At 44.5% G+C, this 20,659-nt stretch overlaps 1 protein-coding gene across 1 annotated transcript in view; it reads left to right on the top strand.

Moving 5' to 3' along the window:
* Positions 1-20,659, top strand: part of LOC129694837 (putative pre-mRNA-splicing factor ATP-dependent RNA helicase DHX32) — a 130,742-nt gene that overhangs the window by 24,895 nt on the left and 85,188 nt on the right. The window contains 1 exon segment of the mRNA XM_055631599.1: positions 7,353-7,707. Coding sequence (XP_055487574.1) covers positions 7,393-7,707 — 315 coding nt within the window. The 5' untranslated portion in view covers positions 7,353-7,392.

Below are 20,659 nucleotides of genomic sequence, written 5' to 3'. Positions count from 1 at the left end.
CGCGCTCGCGTTTCTTCCCCCTCCCTCTCCTCGCGCTCGGGGACGCTCTCCCTAGCCTCTCGTCAGGCTCTTTCCTTCATTGTATTGTATTGTTGTATTGTATTCAAATTTATTGTCATTGTCTCAATTTGAGACAACGAAATGAATTTCCCTTACAGGCAGTATCATAAAAAAAAATCATAAAAAAAATAAATAAATAATAAATAATAGATAATAACACATATTAAAAATAAAATTGAAATTGAATTTAAAAAAAAGCACAAACACAGGAAGTCTACGACACAACATAACATAAATGGCACCAAGGTGATGATTCACATTCACTCTCTCTGAATTACTTTTGTAAATATAAATAATTGGTCATTCTAAATACACTTTGTGGTTCTGAATAATAGTTCAGGATCTTGTTTTCAGTTTATCGTGTTTTTTAAAATTATTACCATGGTTAACATTTGGTGACAAAACATGTTTCAGCGGGCTACCATTATCATTATTTTCCATGCCAGTAATTTGTTGCTCCCCACAGGAATCCCGACAAAATCTTGTTATGAGATCATTAAAAATCCTTTCCAATCCCCATTTCCTGAGCCCAAATGGCACATATTTTCTTATTGTCCTCAATTGTCTCTTGAATCACAAAATTACTACCCAAGGCCCTCACGTTTTCATGCATTACCTGCCTCCATACCTTTACAGTGTAGGAAGGAACTGCAGATGCTGGTTTACACTGCAGATAGAAGTAAAATGCTGGAGTAACTCAGCAGGACAAGCAGCATCTCTGGATAGAAGGAAGGGGTGACTTTTCGGGTCAAGATCCTTCATCAGACTAGATAGAGTGTACTCTTAAGAGGTTTGCAGCTGCGAGCTCCATGAGTAGTTGCTGTCATGAAAGGCATGTGCAAGTAATTTTGCACAGGATCCAGGAGTGAAAAGAATCTCCCGAGAGATTTTTTAACATCAATTCTGAATCACCTGATAGCTTAACAATGCAAAAATTATTGCAAATTTTAATTTCTCAGCTAAGGATTTCAAGAACCAGAGTGTATATATATATATATATATATATGCATGTAGTTGCAAAGGGGTGGGAGTTTAAAAATATATATTAACATTGGAGTCTGACCAAAGAATTTCACCAGGTTAATTCCGAGCCCACCGATACTGAAGCAATGGCCAAGAAAATATGCCAACACCTCTACCTCATTAGAAGGCTTGGGAAGTTTGGCATGTCCTCAACAACTCTCACCAACTTCTACAGATGTGCCATACGAAGCATTTAATCAGATTGCATCACACCTTGGTTTGGGAACATCCAAGATGGCAAAAAAATGCAGAGTTGAAGCAGTCCAGAGCATCACACAAACCAGCCTCCCTTCCATTGACTCCATTTATACTCACGCTGCCACCGGCATAATCAAAGACTAGTCTCACCACAGTCACTCCCTATTCTACCCATTGCAATGATGTAAGGCATGTTACAGCATAGATGCACATTGTTAAAGTTCTATCCGCGCTATCAGACAATAGAACAGCATTAGTCACTTTAAGAATGTAACAATTGGAGAGCAACCCTGAGTATAAATACATAGAAAATAGGTGCAGGAGTAGGCTATTCAGCCCTTTGAGCCTGCACTGCCATTCAATATGATCATGGCTGATCATCCAACTCAGTATCCCGTACCTGCCTTCTCTCCATACCCCCTGATCCCTTTAGCCACAAGGGCCACATCTAACTTACTCTTAAATATAGCCAATGAACTAGCCTGAACTACTATCTGTGGGAGAGAGTTCCAGAGATTCACGACTCTTTGTGTGAAAAATGTTTTTCTCATCTCGGTCTTAAAGGATTTCCCCTTTATCCTTAAGCTGTGACCCCTTGTCCTGGACTTCCCCAACATCGGGAACAATCTTCCTGCATCTAGCCTGTCTAACCCCTTAAGAATTTTGTAAGTTTCTATAAGATCCCCCCCTCAATCTTCTAAATTGTAGCGAGTACAAGCCGAGTCTATTCAGCCTTTCTTCATATGAAAGTCCTGACATCCCAGGAATCAGTCTGCTGAACCTTCTCTGCACTCCCTCTATGGCAATAATGTCCTTCCACAGATTTGGAGACCAAAACTGTACACAATACTCCAGGTGTGGTCTCACCAACACCCTGTACAACTGCAGTAGAACCTCCCTGTTCCTATACTCAAATCCTTTTGCTATGATTGCATACTCATTGTTTCCTCACGTTCCCACTCACAGGCCCGATACAAAAGCCATACATGTATACCTGTAGGGAGGTTACATTCCATGCATATTTCCTCATCAGCACGTTTAAAGCAACGGTTCTTCTCGAGCCTGGAGCACACTTGTTTTTTTTCTGCAGTTTTGTGCAGGTAATTGGGAATCTTATCTTGTTTCCACACATTTCTTGCATGAGCTGCTCCTCTGCACGTATACCCTTAACCGTTTCAGTTCTAAAACTCTTTCACATCAAAGATTGTTGGGCATCAGAAATGTTGGCAGGTCCCCAACAACTCTCACCGACCTCTACAGATGTGCACTAGAAAGCATTTTATCGGGATACATTATAACTTGGTTTGGGAACAGTTCCATCCAAGACCGCAAGAAATTGCAGCGAATTGTGGACGCAGCCCAGACCATCTCACAAACCGATCTCCCTTCCATTGACTCCATGTATACCTTTTGTTGCCTCAAAGGCCAGTAGTGTAATCAAGGACGGATTGCTCCCTGGCCAAGTCTTTGCAAGTCAAATCTGTAGTGGGGAAGGCAAAAACAATGCTAGCATTTATTTCAAGATGACTAGAAAACATAAACAGTGCTTATAATGCTGAGGCTCTATAAGGTGCTTGTCAGGCTACATTTGGAGTATTGTTAGCAATTTGGACCTCATTTCTGAGGAAGGATATGCTGGCTCTGGAGTGGTTCCAGGGGATGTTTACGAGAATGAGTGGGTTAACATATGATGAGCATTTGACAGCACTGGGCCTCTACTCACTGGAATTTAGAAGGATGAGGGGGAAATCTCATTAAAACTTATGGAATAATGAAATGCCAGGATAGAGTAGATGTTTTCACTAGTGGGAGTCGAGAACCAGAGGCCATAGCCTCAGAATTATAGAATGTTCCTTTAGGAAGGTGATGAGTAATTTCTTTAGTCGGAGGGTAGTGAATCAGAGAATAGGAATTTATTGCCACAGAAAACTGTGAAGGCCAAGTCAATTGATATTTTTATAGCAGAGATCGATTCTTGATTAGTATGCGTGTCAGGGGTTATGGGGAGAAGACAGGAAAATGGGGTTAGGAAGGAGAGATAGATCACCCATGATTGAATGGGTGAATAGGCTTGATAGGCCGAATGGCTGCTCCTATCCCTTATGAACTATTATGAACAATTCTGCTCCTACCACTTATGAACTTGTGAAAACGTACACCTCCAGTTTCAGGGACAGTTTCTTCCCAGCTGTTATCAGGCAACTGAACAATCCTGTTGCAACCAGAGTCAGTCCTGAACTACTATCGAGCTTATCAAGGACCCTCTGACTATCTTTGATCAGGCTTTACTGGCTATTTACTATTTACTGGCAATTTACTATTCCCATATCATGTATCTGTACACTGTGGATGGCTGAATTGTAATCATGTTCGGCACGGACTTGAAGGGCCGAGATGGCCTGTTTCCTTGCTGTAATTGTTATATGGTTATATGTATTGTCTTTCCACTGGCTAGTTAGCACGCAACAAAAGATTTTCACTGTACCTCGGTACACGTGACAATAAACTAAACTGAACTGAACTGCAGTGATGTGAGGCATAAACTGTATAAGATCAAAGATTATAGCTCATTGCATTACAGTCAGCAATTTCTACCTGACCAAAATACCACTATTGGATACGAGATTGTGTGTTCCAATTAACCTGATCAAAATTGTTGGAGCATCTATCAGTCCCAATCCTCCTCATTGTGCCTCTTGCAGTTTGGCCTGCCTGCACTTTCTCTGTATCTGAACATAAATAAATTTGCTTTTATCAGTTAAACATATCGATGTTTAAAATATCACTATTCAAAAACATTATTGCATTATACTTGAATGCAATGAACAACAATGCTTCTGCATTGAAATCTACTTGGGATATGAGAGAAGCTTTTAGTAACACTTTTGCTGACGACTGAACTATAGTGGGAGGTTGAGCAGGCTAGGTCTCTGGGGCTCAGACGGATGAGGGGTAATCTTATGGAGGTGTATAAGATATTGAGGGGAAAAGATAGGAGAGACACAGTCTTTACCAAAAGTAGGGGAATCAAGAGCCAGATTGGTTTAGGGTGAGAGGGAAAAGCCTTAATAGGAACAGGCATGAGATTTCTCCGCGGGTTTTGAATTTTGGTTAAAAAAAAAAAAAGAAGAAATCTGTCTAAATCCAGCCTAGAACTTACCATCGCGGAGCCTGGGATCTTTTGCTGAGGATCGCCAGTGTTGGAGCTCCGGCCGCGGGGCCTGTGGACTTTAACACCGTCAAGCAGCGGTCTCTGGTAAGAAGCGGCCGACTTGGGAGCTCCATCCAGTGTTCCGATCCGTCCCGACGCTGGAGTCTCGATCATCCCGACGAGAGGGCTTGAACAGCGGACCGTCGACAACGGCCCCCGTCAAAGGCCCCGACCGACCACGGGTGAACAAAGGAGGAAGATGACTGAACTTTATTGCCTTCCATCACAGTGAGGAATCAAGAGTATCAAGAGTATATTTAATTGTCATTTGGACCCCCGGAGGTCCAAACGAAATGCCGTTTCTGCAGCCATACATTACACACAAATAGACCCCAGACACAACATAATTACATTTTACATAAACATCCATCACATAGCTGTGATGGAAGGCCAAATAAACTTATCTCTCCACTGCACTCTCTCCCCCCCGATGTCAGAGTCAAAGTCAAAGCCCCCGGCTGGCGATGGCGATTGTCCCGCGGCCATTAAAGCCACGCCGGGTGGTGCGAGGTCGCACACCGGGTCTTGATGTTGGAGCCCCCGGTGTGCGCTCGCAAAGTCCCGCATTCCAAGCCGCGCGGGGCGGTGATGTTAGGCCCCGCTCCAGGAGCTCTTCGACCCCGCAACACGGGCGGGGAGAAGTCGCCGCTGCAGGGAGCTGCCGACCCGCTGAGCTTCTCCCTACCTCAGGGTAGCCGCATTGCTCCCGGTGCCGCCATCCGCAGACCCGCAGCAGCAGCCTCCGACTCAGCAGCAGCAGCGGCAGTGGCAACGCTCCAAGCAAGAACCGCTGTTGCACCCGCTCCGGTCTCGGCCAGCTCAATACGACGTGTGAGGTGAGTCGGCACCTGAGTCCCCGGCTTTTTTCGTGTTGGAGGCCGAGTCCTCATTGCGGCCCCAACGACAGCAATGAGACCCGACGAGAAAAGGTCGGGTCTCCAGTGCTTGGAGAGATTCCAAAAAGTTCCCCCCCCCCTCTCTTCCCCCCCCCCATACCCCCACCCCCCCACACACACACACCCCAACATAAAATAACAAAAACTACATAAAAACACAGACAAAAAATAATAAAAACGCGGACAGGCTGCAGAGGCCGCTGCTGACCAGAGTCGCGCCGCCTACCGGAATGTTGATTCCACTGTGGTGGATGTTTATGTGAAACTTTATTTGATATGCTGTGTGTATTTTTGTGTTTACTTAGTATGGCTGTATGGGAACTTAAATCGCACTGTACCTGAATTGGTACATGTGACAATTAAATCGAATCTTGAATTTTCCCACGAGACAGTGAGCCGCTGCGCCAATGGTTGAGTGCGTGGAAATCCGCGGAGTCGATTTTAGTGGAAAGCGTGTATGCGTCTTTGCATGCGCATCTCTACATCTAGCGCTCAGCTCCGCACATGTCGAGTATCGGTTTCCTTCTGTCCCCTTGGCCTACCATACCGGGCTTGGGGCGGGGAGCACAGAGTTACGTACACAACGCTCACACTGCATTCAAGAGTCTATGTCATACACTACAGTGTTCAATCAGGTAAAATGTGTTATTGTAAGGTGTAATTTAAAAATATTACAGTATAAATTAAGGGTAAACCAGCAAGGAAATTGTGTCATTTCAAGATATAATTATCAAAAAAATTATCAAAAATTTCCCGTGTGAAGGATACCTGTTGTGATGTTTAAGAAGGAACTGCAGATGCTGGAAAATCAAACGTACACAAAAATGCTGGAGAAACTCAGCGGGTGCAGCAGCATCTATGAAGTGAAGGAGATGCTGCTGCACCCGCTGAGCTTCTCCAGCATTTTTGTGTACCTCTTGTGATGTATTTGTAATGTACTCTCATTGAATGTATTGGAATGGAATTTGTGACGTATATGTAATGTAATATCTAATGTAAATGCCAGTGCCCCTTGAGGCCAAAAGCAGAAGCTGGCAAATGTACCTGTGCCTCGTGACGGAGGTCAAGTGACCTTCTGGAAGTTTGTCATTGCAAATTAAATCTATCTTACACGAAGGCGGACGTGTATTCATTGTGCTAATGAGAGTAAACAAGCAAGGAACAGGTTTCATGTTGCAAGTAGTTGTAGGTGTAATATAAAATATTTTCAATACGACAAGTGTAAGCAAGCAAGGAGTTGGTGTCATTTTAAGGAGTTGGTATCACAATTTTTCCGTGTAAATTAAGTGACAAGTGAGTACAATGTGTTATTTTAAGGTACAATAAAAAAAATCAGTATTAATTAAGGGCAAACAAGCGAGGAAATGGTGCAAGAAAAACAATTCTGCCCCCTTTTACCCCCACAAGGGACGGTGCCTCTTGGAACCCTACCAAGGAACAATGCCCCCTGGACCCCCATCTCTCTTCCTCTTTTTTCAATTTTTTTATGGTTCATACCTGAGGGTCAACTTTTCCACACAGAGGGGTGGTTGGTGTATGCCAGAGGAGGTATATGAGGCAGCTACTATAGCAACATTTAAAAGATATATTTGGACAGGATATATGAATAGATCATGTTCATAAATGATAAGAGCAGAATTAGGCCATTGAACGCCTACTCCGCCTTTCAATCATGGCTAATCCATCTCTCCCTCCGAACCCCATTCCCCTGCCTTCTCCCCGTAACCCCTGACAGGAAAGATTTAGGGATATGAACCAAATGCACGAAGGTGGGACTAATGTTACACAGGATATCTTGGTTGGCACGGGCAAGTCAGGCCATAGAGCCTCTTTCCATGCTGTATAACTATGACTATGATTCTTGTGGAAGTCCATAGTGACCATTGTTGAAATTAACCATATAACGCATGTTGTGTCACTTTGGCTGCCTCTCAAATTCTAATCTTTTCTTAATTGTTTTTCAGCATGCAGTGTTGGTTCTAGCTCTTGAATTCTGAAGCAAGGATGGAGAATGACACGATGGAGACAGAGGCCGATGACAGTGGGCCAGCTGCGGACTCCATCTCCGTTTCCTCCTTAAAGCTGAACGGCTTTAACTCGCAGTTGAGTGACGGCGAAAACGAAGACTTGAACTGCGACGGAGGTGATTTGGAAGTCAATCCTTTCGATGGACTCCCTTTTTCCTCGCGGTATTATGAGCTCCTAAAATGGAGAAAAACTCTGCCGGTCTGGGGTGCAAAGTACCATTTCATGGAAAGCCTTGTCAACAATAATATGGTATTGGTGTCTGGCCAACTAGGATGTGGCAAAAGTACACAGGTCAGTGATATACTGTTGGTTTTAACGTCACAATGCAGGGCTCTCGCTTAACTTTTTTTCCCTGTTGCCAGCCGGGCAACCTTGGCAGTTTTTTAGGTTGCCAAATGACGGTTTAGGTGGTCATTTAAGACGGCTTGCATGATGCGTGCGATAATGTGCTCGGACAAAGTGCGTAGTTACCAATCGGAATTATACTCAATGAAGCATTCACATATTATTTCTGCTTCAAATAAAGTCACAAACTAAACATTCACCATTCAAGACATGATATATCCCACAATGACATGCAGCAAAATTATAAGACAGTATCTCAACTCTTTTTACACATTGCAATGAATGCAATTTCTATTAGTTGTTTCCACTTCCAAACAAAAATGAGGTTGGATTATCCAGCGTATGATCAACCTGTGTCAATAAATCCTGGACCATGGTAACATATATGCGTACGTATAGTTGTGAATGTTGCTCATTAAATAACTACAGTACTGATACTCCATATTAAGAGCATTGATTTGCCTTTAAAATGAATTCTGTAATGTGGCCAGTGTGGCTAAATGGATCAGGGGGTATGGAGAGAAGGCAGGGATGGGATACTGAGTTGGATGATCAGCCATGATCATATCGAATGGCGGTGCAGGCTCGAAGGGCAGAATGGCCTACTCCTGCACCTATTTTCTATGTTTCTATGTAATAACGTGTCAACAGGAGCAGTGACAATCGAACACAGCGGTTTTAATGTTTCACGTGTTCACAATATAATTAATCTATCTTTATAGATTAAAACAAATATTAACATTGGGAATTAAAACACATCGAAGGGTTGAATGGCCTACTCCTGCACCTATTTTCTATGTTTCTATGTAATAACGTGTCAACTAGCAGTGACAATCGAACACTGCGGTTTTAATGTTTCACGTGTTCACAATATAATTAATCCATCTTTATAGATTAAAACAAATATTAACATTGGGAATTAAAACACATTTGATTGCATTCCGTTATCAAACATAGTCAATGTTCGCTCTGAAGATAATAAGGTCAGGGAGGGGGGTGTGTGTGAATCAGTGCGGGGTGAATAGATGGCGGGGGGGGGGGGGGGCGGTGGTTAGAAGGCATTCGGTGCAGAATGGATGGATTGAGCAGGCAGGTGAATTAGTACGTGTTGGTTGGAGTAAGTGAAATTGTGAGGGGAGAGCAGGGAGGATGTCAGTGGTGTTGAATGGGGGGGGGTTCAGTATGGGATGGATGGGGGTAGATAAAAGTGCTGGAGAAACTCAGTGGGTGAGGCAGCATCTGGGGAGCGAAGGAAATAGGCAGATGTTTTGGGTCGAGATCAGCGCGGGATAAATGGGGGGGAGGGGGGTCTGTACAGTGTGGATCGGAGGGTCTGTGCAGGATGAATGGAGATCACTGCAGGATAATGAGGGAAAGGTGCAGGGTAAATGGAGGGTAGGTCAGTACGGGATGAATGCGTGGATCAGTACTGGATGGATGGAGGATCAGTACAGGATGGATGGAGGAGAAGTGCAGGATGGATGGGAAAGGGGTAAGTACAGGGTGAATTGGGGAACCAGTGTAGGATGGATGGTGGAGCAGGAGAATTAATGTGAGGTGGATAGGGTGATCAGCGCAGGACAAATTCAAGGGCCGGAGATAGCAGGGGACGCGGGGTCAAAGGGGATTGAGTGAAATCCAGGTTAGCCGGGGTTGTTGGGGGAGCACAGGGGATGTCAGTGAGGACCGAGTATAAAGGCGTGAATGGGGATCAGTGCGGGATGGAGAGGAGGGGTCCCAGGATAACCGGGGGGGGCGTAAGAGAGAGAGAGAGAGAGAAGGGGGGCGAGGTATGGAGGAAGGAGGGTCAGCGCTCCTCGGACAACATTGCCCCGCTACCTTGGCCGTTGGGAACTCCTCGCCATCGCCTCCCTCCGCCAGCCAACAGCAAGATGTGGGGCCGAGCGGTGCAGCTCAAAAATCCTACAGCTATAGGATCTATGGTGTAGCTGCTTCAGAAGTGTTGGAGCGAATGACGGGTCCCGCACAGCCGCAGCAGCGGCTCCATCTCCTCCTCCTCACTGATAGCGGCCGCTGCTTGCAAACCCGCTAACGGCGATAACCGCTTTAAAAAAAACCCTTGGATAGGCTGGGTGAGTGGGCAAATGCATGGCAGATGGAGTATAATGTGGATAAATGCGAGGTTATCCACTTTGGTGGCAAAAACAGGAAAGTGGACTATTATTTGAATGATGGCCGATTCGGAAAGGGGGAGATGCAACGAGACCTGGGTGTCATGGTACACCAGTCATTGAAAGTAGGCATGCGGATGCAGCAGGCAGTGAAGAAAGCAAATGGTATGTTAGCATTCATAGCAAAAGGATTTGAGTATAGGAGCAGGGAGGTTCTACTGCAGTTGTACAGGGTCTTGGTGAGACCACACCTGGAGTATTGCATACAGTTTTGGTCTCCTAAACTGAGGAAAGACATTCTTGCCATAGAGGGAGTGCAGAGAAGGCTCACCAGACTGATTCCTGGGATGTCAGGACTTTCATATGAACGGCATAGACTCGGCTTGCACTAGCTAGAATTTAGAGGATTGAGGGGGATCTTATAGAAACTTACAGCATTCTTAAGGGGTTGGACAGGCTAGATGCAGGAAGATTGCTCCCGATGTTGGGGAAGTCCAGGACAAGGGGTCACAGTTTAAGGATAAGGGGGAAATCTTTTAGGACCGAGATGAGGAAAACATTTTTCACACAGAGAGTGGTGAATCTCTGGAATTCTCTGCCACAGAAGGTAGTTGAGGCCAGTTCATTGGCTATATTTAAGAGGGAGTTAGATGTGGCCCTTGTGGCTAAGGGGATCAGGGAGTATGGAAAGAAGGCAGATACAGGATACTGAGTTGGATGATCAGCCATGATCATATTGAATGGCGGTGCAGGCTCGAAGGGCCGAATGGCCTACTCCTGCACCTATTTTCTATGTTTTTATTACCCTTCCTCATCCCGCACCTAGTATCTTTACCCCACAATACAGCCGTCACCGCCAACACAAAACGTCGTGTTCCTTTTCTCCAGAGATGCTGCCTGACCCGTGGAGTTACTCCAGTTTTTTGTGTCTATCTTCGGTACAAACCAGTACCTGGTTGCCAAGACGGGCAAAATGACTCGATGTTTAGGTTGCCCGGCAGCATTTTGAGTGGTCAATGGCACCCGGGCAACCGTTAATTTCGAGCCCTGCAATGGACCAATTGAAATCAAATAATTTTTAAATATTCCCTCTTTTATTCTCAATTTCAAGAAAGTGAATTGAGGTTTAATGTAGGCCATATTAATGATTTACTCCACACCTTTCAAGATAGGCCTATACTAAGACCGAACACAACCAATAATTTACATGCAACTAAAATATATCGAAATTTAGAGGCCAATTAACCCACAAGCATGCATAAGGAAGGTCACACCCTGGCCGCTCCCTCGTCTCCCCTCTCCCATCAGGAAAAAGGTACAGAAGTGTGAAAGCTCACCCTGATTCAGAGAGTTTCTTTCCAGGCAACTGAACCATCCTACCAACAACTAGAGAGCAGTCCTGAGCTACTACCTCCCTCATTGGAGACCCTCGGACTATCTTTGATTGGACTGTACTAGATTTTATCTTGCACTAAATGTTATTCCCTTCATCTTGTATCTGTACAGGGCTCTGGTGAGACCACATCTGGAGTATAGTGTACAGTGGCGAGTGGAGTGCCGCAAGGCTCGGTGTTGGGGCCGCAACTGTTTACCATATATATTAATGATTTGGAAGAGGGAATTATGAGCAACACTAGCAAGTTTGCGGATGACACAAAGCTGGGTGGCAGTGTAAACAGTGAAGAGGATGTTGGGAGGTTGCAGGGTGACCTGGACAGGTTGAGTGAGTGGGCAGATGCATGGCAGATGCAGTCTAATATAGACAAATGTGAGATTATCCGCTTTGGCGGCAAAAATAAGGGGGCAGATTATTATCTCAATGGCGTTAGGTTTGGCAAGGGGGAGGTGCAGCGAGACCTGGGTGTCCTTGTACACCGGTCACTGAAAGTTGGCGTGCAGGTACAGCAGGCAGTGAAGAAAGCTAATGGAATGTTGGCCTTCATATCAAGAGGATTTCAGTATAGGAGTAAAGAGGATTTTCTGCAGTTGTATAGGGCTCTGATGAGACCACATCTGGATTATTGTGTCCAGTTTTGTTCTCCGAATTTGAGGAAGGACATCCTTGTGATTGAGGCAAGGCAGCGTAGGTTCACGAGATTGATCCTTGGGATGGCGGGACTGTCATATGAGGAACGATTGAAAAGACTAGGCTTGTATTCACTGGAGATTGCAAGGATGAGGGGGGATTTTATCGAAAGATATAAAATTATAAAAGGACTGGACAAGCTAGATGCAGGAAAAATGTTCCCAATGTTGGGCAAGGAGGCCAAGCACTGAACCCGGGGCCCCAGCCTTAGAATAAAGGGGAGGTCATTTAAGACTGAGGTGAGAAAAAACTATTTCACCCAGAGAGTTGTGAATTTGTGGAATTCCCTGCCACAGAGGGCTGTGGAGGCCAAGTCACTAGATGGATTTGTGATGGAGTTAGATAGAGCTCTAGGGGCTAGTGGAGTCAAGGGATATGGGGAGAAGGCAGGCACGGGTTATTGATAGGGGACGATCAGCCATGATCACAATGAATGGCGGTGCTGGCTCGAAGGGCCGAATGGCCTCCTCCTGCACCTATTTTCTATGTTTCTATGTACCCTGTGGATGGCTCGATTGTAATCACGCATTGCCTTTCCACTGACTGATCGGCATACAAGAAAAGCTTTTCACTGTATCTAACCCAATTTTGGACGCAATACTAATTTCCAGCACTCTCCCCATACCTTTTGACCTCGGAAGTTAGAAGCGAGTTGACTCACGGGGAGGTCAGGAGTTTTCTGTTGATCCTCTGGCTGGAGGCAAGTACATTTTGGCACTGAAAGCTACTGGGGAAAGAAGCCTGGTCAGATAGTTGTTTATCACAGTTTTACTTTGATTAGCTGAATATTTCGCTTGGGCAGTTCACTGCCATTCAATATGATCATGGCTGATCATCTAAAATCAGTACCCCGTTTGTACTTTTTCCCCCATATCCCTTGATTCCTTTAGCCCCAAGAGCTAAATCTAACTCTCTTGAAGACATCCAGTGAATTGGCCTCCACTGCATTCTGTGGCAGTGAATTTCACAGATTCACAACTCTGGGTGAAAAAGTTTTAGGACTGATCATCCCAATCCTAAATGGCCAACCCCTTGTTCTTAAACTGTGACCCAGTGATTCTGGGCTACCGCAACATCGGGAACATGTTCCTGCATCTAACCTGTCCAATCCTTTAAGAATTTTATGTATTCATTCTTCTAAATTCCAATGAATACAAGCCCAGTCGACTTATTCTTTCATCATATGTCAGTCCTGCCATCCTGGGAATCAACCTGTTGAACCTATGCTGCACTCCCTCAATAGCAAGAATGTTCTTCCTTAAATTAGGAAACCAAAATTGCACACAATACTCCAGGTGTGGTCTCACCAGGGCCCTGTACAAATGCAGTAGGGCCTCCTTGCTTCTATACTCAAATGCGCAACAAAGCTTTTCACTATACATCGGTAAACATGACAATAATAATTCTAAACCTAGTGTTATCTGATCAGAAACCAAACCTTTTCACTGTAAATTAATACATGTGGCAATAATAAACCTAACTCTCAATCTAAACGGCTCCCATATTTTATTTTTGCTGTTACTTACAAAACTGCAGGATACCAATTGCCCCACTGAGTTTAGGCCACCAGGACTCGGAGCAGTCCCGTTCTGCCACATTTCCCTGTAGCCTTTTTCTTTCTCACGCCCATCAACTTCCCCTGATTCTTTTACCGGCTTCTAAACTAGGAGTGATCTACAGCAGCCAATGGACCTGCCAGTCATCGTGTTTTTGGGATGTGGGAGCATTTGGGGAGGAGGCCCGCACAGCCACAGGAAGAATGTGTAGTCAGCACACATGTTCATAAGTGATTGGAGCAGAATTAGGCCATTTGGCCCATCAAGTCTACTCCGTCATTAAATCATGGCTGATCTATCGCCCTATCTTAATGCCATTCACCTGCCTTAACCCATAACACCTGATATCTGTACTATCTATCTAAGTATCTCTCTGTCTCTGCCTTAATAAAATCCATTGACTTGGCCTCCGCAGCCTTCTGTGGCAATAAATTCAACAGATTCACCATCCTGACTATAGAAATTTTTGCTCATCTCCTTCTGAAAGGAACACCCTTTAATTCTGAGGCTATGACCGCAGGTCCTAGACTCTCGCACTAGTGGAAACATCCTCCCCTCATCCACTCTGTCCAGGCCTTTCACTATTCGGTAAGCTTCAATGAGGTTCACCCAGAGGGTTGTGAATCTGTGGAATTCTCTGTCATGGGAGGCAGTGGAGGGCAATTCATTGGATGTTTTTAAGAGTGAGTTAGATTTAGCTCTGAGGGCTAAAGGAATCAAGGGATATGGGGAAAAAACAGGAAGGGGGTACTGATTTTAGATGATCAGCCATGATCATATTGAATGGCGGTGCTGACTCAAAGGGCCCAATAGCCTACTCCTGCACCTATTTTTCTATGTTTCTACCTCATCCTTCTCAACTCTAACGAATATAGGCCCACACAGATAGCCCCAGAGGTCAGGATGGAATCCAGTTGCCCGGAGCTGTAAGACAGCAGCATTTCCTGCTGCGCCAATATACTCTGACTAGATGCTTAATAAACTCTCAAATTAAAGTAAGCAATAAAATTATTGAGCTCAATTTGTTAAATTTACAGGCATGCTTTACAGCTTAAGTAAAACTGGCCTACTAGGAAGAATTAAACATGACAGACTTCATATATCTTAAGATGGTCAATTTGCATTAATTCCAATTGTGAAAACAGATGACAAATACAGTGTAAATGGAAAATCTTACAAGTGAGAGCTTACTGGTGGCTAGTATTAGTTTAATTTGATAATTACAATACACATGAATACATGCTGTTACAGAATCACAAGAATTGGTCCCATTTGTAATTTTCCTGTCGGTAAAATTTAATTAACTTTTACTTTGAGTGCATGCAATTTCAATCAAATGTTTGGTGATATTTATAGAGTTAAGTGGTTGGAAAACAATACGCCAGAGTGAAATGTAATACTGGGCCATTTTGTGTCAGTCCAGAAATTTGTCATTTCAGGGTCATTTGCTTGAGCACTTGGCATGTGCCAACTTTACACACCAGCGTATAGAATGCCACAGAATAATGTCATAGCGTTATAGAAGTAAATGGCAATGAAACAGGCCCTTCTTCCCAACTCATCCGTGCTGACTAAAATGTCCCATTTGCCCTCATCGTTTGAACCATGTTTCCCTGTCCATGTACTTGTCCGTGCCTTTCAAATGCTGTTATAGTACCTTAACTACCTCCTCTGGCAGCTCTTTCCATGCCTTCTAATTGGAAAAGCTTGCCCCTCGGGTTCCTATTAAATCTTTCTGCTCTTACCTTAAGCCTATGTCCTCTGATTTTTAATTACTTTAGCCTGGGTAAAAAACTGCGCATTCATGCTTTTTGTTCTCCTGATTTCATACACCTCAATAAGATCACTCACCAGCGCTCCAAGAAATAAAGTCCTCGCCTTCCTAACCTCTGAGGTAAGAGTGTAAAGGACATGTGCAGGGCTTGTTCTTTTTTTTTTTAATATACAGAAGGTTGTGAGTTACTGGAATGTGTTGCCCAGGGTGGTTTAGTTTAGTTTGGAGATACATGGAAGCATGCCCTTTGGTCCATCGAGTCCATGCTGACTCTCGATCGCCTGTTCATACTAGTTCTATGTTGTATCACGTTGGCAATCACCCCCTAACCACTAGGGGCAAGTTAAATTTGGCTGCGGAGCCCAGGAAGGATGGAGGTGTCTTTAAATTTCTGACGGATCTTAAAGAACAGCAGTAAGGAATGAATGAATGAATAGGTTTATTGGCCAAGTGCTCGCGTACAAGGAATTCACATACAAGGAAAGTAATAACAAACATAGCGATGGACAGCAGAAATTCAATCATGACTGATCTATCTCCCTCGTTAATCCCATTCTCCTGCCTGTTCCCCATAACCTCTGACATCTGTACTAAGCAAGAATCTATTGATTTCTGCCTTTAAAGATATCCGCTGACCGCCTCCACAGCCTTCTGTGGCACAGATTCACCACCCTCTGATTAAAGACATTTCTTCTCGTCTCCTTCATAAAAGAACGCCCTTTAATTCTGAGGCTGTGGGCTCTAGTCCTAGATTCTCCCACTAGTGGAAACATCCTCTCCACATCCACTCTATCCAAGCCCATTCTATCCACTCCACGCAGCACCTGGTGGGCTGTGGCCTGTAGGGAGATGCCTGCAAGCTGGCACCTGGTAATCCATTGAAGACCAGGGACTGGAGCGGAGGGAGTGCCGGTGGGATGTGAGGAGCAAGGATGGTAGGAGAGCAAGCCAGGGTCTGGCCTTCCACGCCCTTAAGAGTGGCTGCAGGAGACGCCCCCTGGGAATAAAGGTGGACGGGTGAAGACGGGGGCGTTGGTTTGCTGGACATTCGTCCAAGGAAGGCGATGTTTGGAGGCCCTGCAGCAGCCTGGATCGGGTGCCGCTCATAAGACCTGGTGCGTGGACTGGACTTTTAAAATAGCATCGAAACTTGGAGCCTCTTGCATGCCGGCTCAGTGGAGTATTTCTGTACACTTTGCCTTGCACTGGGCGTGACAAAGCTTTACTGAACTACATGCAAACAATGAAATTCGCTGTGCTTTTGCATGTGTGACACGTTGATCATTGAGAGGCCAATTAATCTACAAACCCTCGTGTCTTTTGGGTGTGAGAGAAAACTGGAGCACCCAGAGGAAACCCACGTGGTCACAGGGGGAACGTGTAAACTCCACACAGATAGCATCCGAGGTCGGGGTCGAACCTGGGCCTCTGCCGCTGTGAAGCAGCAGCTCCACTAGCTGTGCCGCTGTGCTGCCTTTCAATATGTGGTGGTGATGGAGGCAGGCCCAATAGTGGTGTTTAAGAGGCACATGCATATGTAGAGAATGGATGGATATGGATCATGTGTAAACAGATACGGTTAGTTCATGTATAAGATCGTGAGGGGCCTTGATCGGGTGGATGCACCGAGGATGTTCCCAATGATCGGGGAAACTAGAACTAGGGGACATAGTTGCAGAATAAGGGGGGGCTCTTTTAAAACTGAGATGAGGAAGAACTTCTTCACCCAGAGGGTGGTTAATTTATGGAATTCACTGCCCCAGGGAGCAGTGGAAGCAGAAACTTTAAATATATTTAAGACTAAAATAGATGGTTTTTTAGCTGCCAAGGGGATAAGGGGCTACGGGGAGAGGGCAGGGATATGGACCTAGGTATGGTTAGTATAGTAAGACCTGAGTGATCTCCTGGACAAGTGTCGATCGCCTGGATTGGGGTCGGAGAGGAATTTCCCGGATTTTTTTCCCGAATTGGACCTGGGTTTTTATCCGGTTTTTTGCCTCCCCCAGGAGATCACGAGGTTCTTGGGGTGGAGAGGGGTGATAGCGGTATAAAGGGGAGGGTAGTGTCTTGTGTTCTGTGTCTTGTGTCTACTGTTTGTGGGTAAGTGTGTCTGTTTAGTGTTCAGCCATGAGCGAATGGCGGTGCGGGCTCGACGGACCTGGTGGTCTACTCTCGCACCTACTTTCTATGTTTCTATGTTTCTATGTTTGGCATAGACACAGACATTGTGAGCCGAGGGGCCTGTTCCTATACTGTACCCTGTTGTGTTCTTAGTAAATGATCATGAACTATGATTGTGGTGACTTGCAGGTGTTGGTGGGATTCCACAACACTTTGCAAAAGACCAAAAGGGACATATTGTGGGTTTTGTTTGCTTCACAGCAGAAAGTCTGTTGTCTCACTCATCCCACCTTGGGAATTAAGAGCCTAGCTTTTTACTTCTGCAATGGGAATCATTAGTTGTTCCCAGAGAACCTATGTAAAATAATATTTGGTAGATTTTTGGAGCAGGTGATGTGTGTTCAAGAAATCCAGAGGGATGAGATAAATTGTGATCAGTAGGGTGGGTATGTAAATATCCATTATGTAAAACAGTCACATGTTTTCATGTGGACAAAGGTTACTGTCAATTTAAGAAATGAGGATCAGGTAACATTCAAAGTCAATAGACGCGCTGATTGTTAAATATTAGATAATTTAAATGTGTCATAAGACATTTAGCATTCAGATAATGTTTCAAATGGAGCAAAGATAAATTGACATATTTTAACATCCACAAAATTCGTTGAGACAACTTGTTGCATGTAGAATGCACAAGAAGAATTTGTAGAGGATCGTTTTATGAGTATTTTGAGCAAGTGATAGGTGAATTAACTTGTTTTTGTCAGGTATTTGTCACTCAGGATATATTTGTTACAGAAACGTGTTTGAGTTAATTAATTTTTCAAAATTTACAGGGTTATGGAGAGAAGAAGGCAGGAGAATGGGGTTGAGAGGGAAAGATCGATCAGCCATGATTTAATGGCGGAGTAGGACTGAACGGCCTAATAAGTGAGTTCGGTATCTCGTGGGCATGCAATGAATCATGGGATTTGTCAAAGGTCATTCGGGATAAACAAAGAATCTATTCGAGATTTTTTTCCCATCTTTAAACTATTGAAACATTTTCCTTGGCATCAACACAAGGTGAAGAACAAGAATGTATTTCACACATTTCAGAGGGGTCTTGGATACTTTCTCATGCACATGTTATATTGTAATACCCACACTGCATGTCTGTCCTCTTCCGATTCTGCGGTTTGCTAAATATAGGATATTTATTGACAACATTGTTACCCAAAGAGTTGGAGATATTGCAAGGCATAGTGCTTTCGATCGATAGTCTACTAGAGAGGAAACAAGGTTAATTTTCACCAGAATGTTATTTTGAAGGTGAAGGGAATTAGGTCGAGCCCGGCGTCATCTGCCAAATCACTGCAGGTGGTCACTGAGTAATCGCCTGTCTCCGGCAGCAACTATATCCACAGCGGACAAAGTCAGGCAGCAACAGTCGCCACCGGAGAGGCTGTGAACATCACCCCCCCGCAACCATGTGCAAATGTGAACAGCTCTCTGTGGGGCAAGGGGGGGTGCAGCAACTTATCTCTACACGCAGGTCTCCAAGTCCAAAATCAACGAGGTAAAGCGGGGAGACCTGTGACTTGGGTGAAACAGCAGCTCTCCAGGACATTTTGGTGCACCCACCTGTTTTCCCACAACGCAAATCTTGCCTGTGCCAACATGCCAATGCTGAAATATACTCTTTATGTTGGGATAACCTTTAGTCTAAGTCACCCCCATTAGAGTGGAAAGGCAGAAGAAAATAGTAAGTTTATGGAGGAGTTATGTCTCTGGGGGCTGAGCTCATTCTCTACCTCTGTGAGCTCCTACTGGTTGCTTGCCTTCATGGTTAAATATTTAACCATATTTAACCATGGTGGCAGCAGCCACCAGCCAGTAGGTATTAATCAGAAGTCCTGTGTGATTAGCCCAACTAATTTTCTTCCACAACTTGACTAGCCCGAAGCTAATTGTAGCAAATCAACTGATTAGTCAGGCGACTCGTGACTTAAGTTTTGTACTGCACAACATGTACATGCAGAACTAATTCAGAATTCAACAAACTTGCATGCAGCCCGTCGCCGAGGATAAGTATAGTAAGAGGTGAAAACTTCACAATTACATTTCATATTATCTATTGATAGTTATAAAAATCATTCATTTCATTCTCCCCCCTCCCCCACCAAAAAACACAAACAATTAAAAAAAATTGGTTGCTATTCATCATCACGAGCTCGCTCACTTACCCAAGTGGACCAGCAAATGACCAAGGAAAAGCCAATAAAACCACCAAAATCATTGTAGTTTGGTACAAATGAGACATAAATGCACCGTTAATAGTTTTGAAAGCAGTATTTTCTTACCTCAAAACTGGAAAATACATATGAAACGCAGGTCAAAACAATGATCCATCGTAATGTTTACACACAATAGCTCAGCTGGTGAGAATGTTTATCCGGGATGACCCATGACCTGGGCAAACTCATGCATACACAGTTGTAATACCGAACTTGCTTATTCTGCTCCTTGAACTTATTGACTTAAGAACTTGGTTCATGGTGCCCAGTTTAGTGCAATAGTATCTAGAGGTATTGGGAATCCCAACAAAGAAGCTGGAGATGTAAAGTTCAAGTAAACGGATTAAATTCAACCGTACCCAGTTTGTCCTGCATATAAAACCACACTTAACAATACGGGTTCACTTCTAGTTTAGTTTAAAGGAACAGCGCGGAAACAAGCTCTTCGGCCCACGAAGTCCGAGCCAACCAGCGATCACCGTACACTAGCATTATCCTACACACTGGGAACAATTTACAATCTTTACCGAAGCCAATTAACCTACAAACTTGTACGTCTTTTGAGTGTGGGAGGAAACCAGAGCACCCAGAGAAAACCTATGAGTACATGGGGAGAACGTACAAGCTCATAGTTAGGTGGATAATAGGCTTAGGACTGCTCACTAGTTGTAGGTAGCATGGTTCAGTTGTCTGATAACAGCTGGGATGAAACTGTCCCTGAATCTGGAGGTGGGTGTTTTCATACTTCTGTGTCTTTTGCCAGATGGGAGAGGGTTGAATAAGGAATGACTGGGGTGAGACTCGTCTTTGATTCTTCCTGTGGCCTTGCCGAGGCAGCGTGAGTATAGATGGTGTCAATGGAAGGGGGGCTGGTTTGCGTGATGCTCTGGACTGCTTCAATGTTTCTCTGCAATTTCTTGGCGTCTTGGATGGTGCTGTTCCCAAACCAAGCT

Source organism: Leucoraja erinacea, unplaced genomic scaffold (assembly GCF_028641065.1).
Source record: "Leucoraja erinacea ecotype New England unplaced genomic scaffold, Leri_hhj_1 Leri_81S, whole genome shotgun sequence".
Lineage (NCBI taxonomy): Eukaryota > Metazoa > Chordata > Chondrichthyes > Rajiformes > Rajidae > Leucoraja > Leucoraja erinaceus.
The sequence above is the reverse complement of the archived record's forward strand: the minus strand, read 5'-3'. Positions and strand labels throughout refer to the sequence as shown.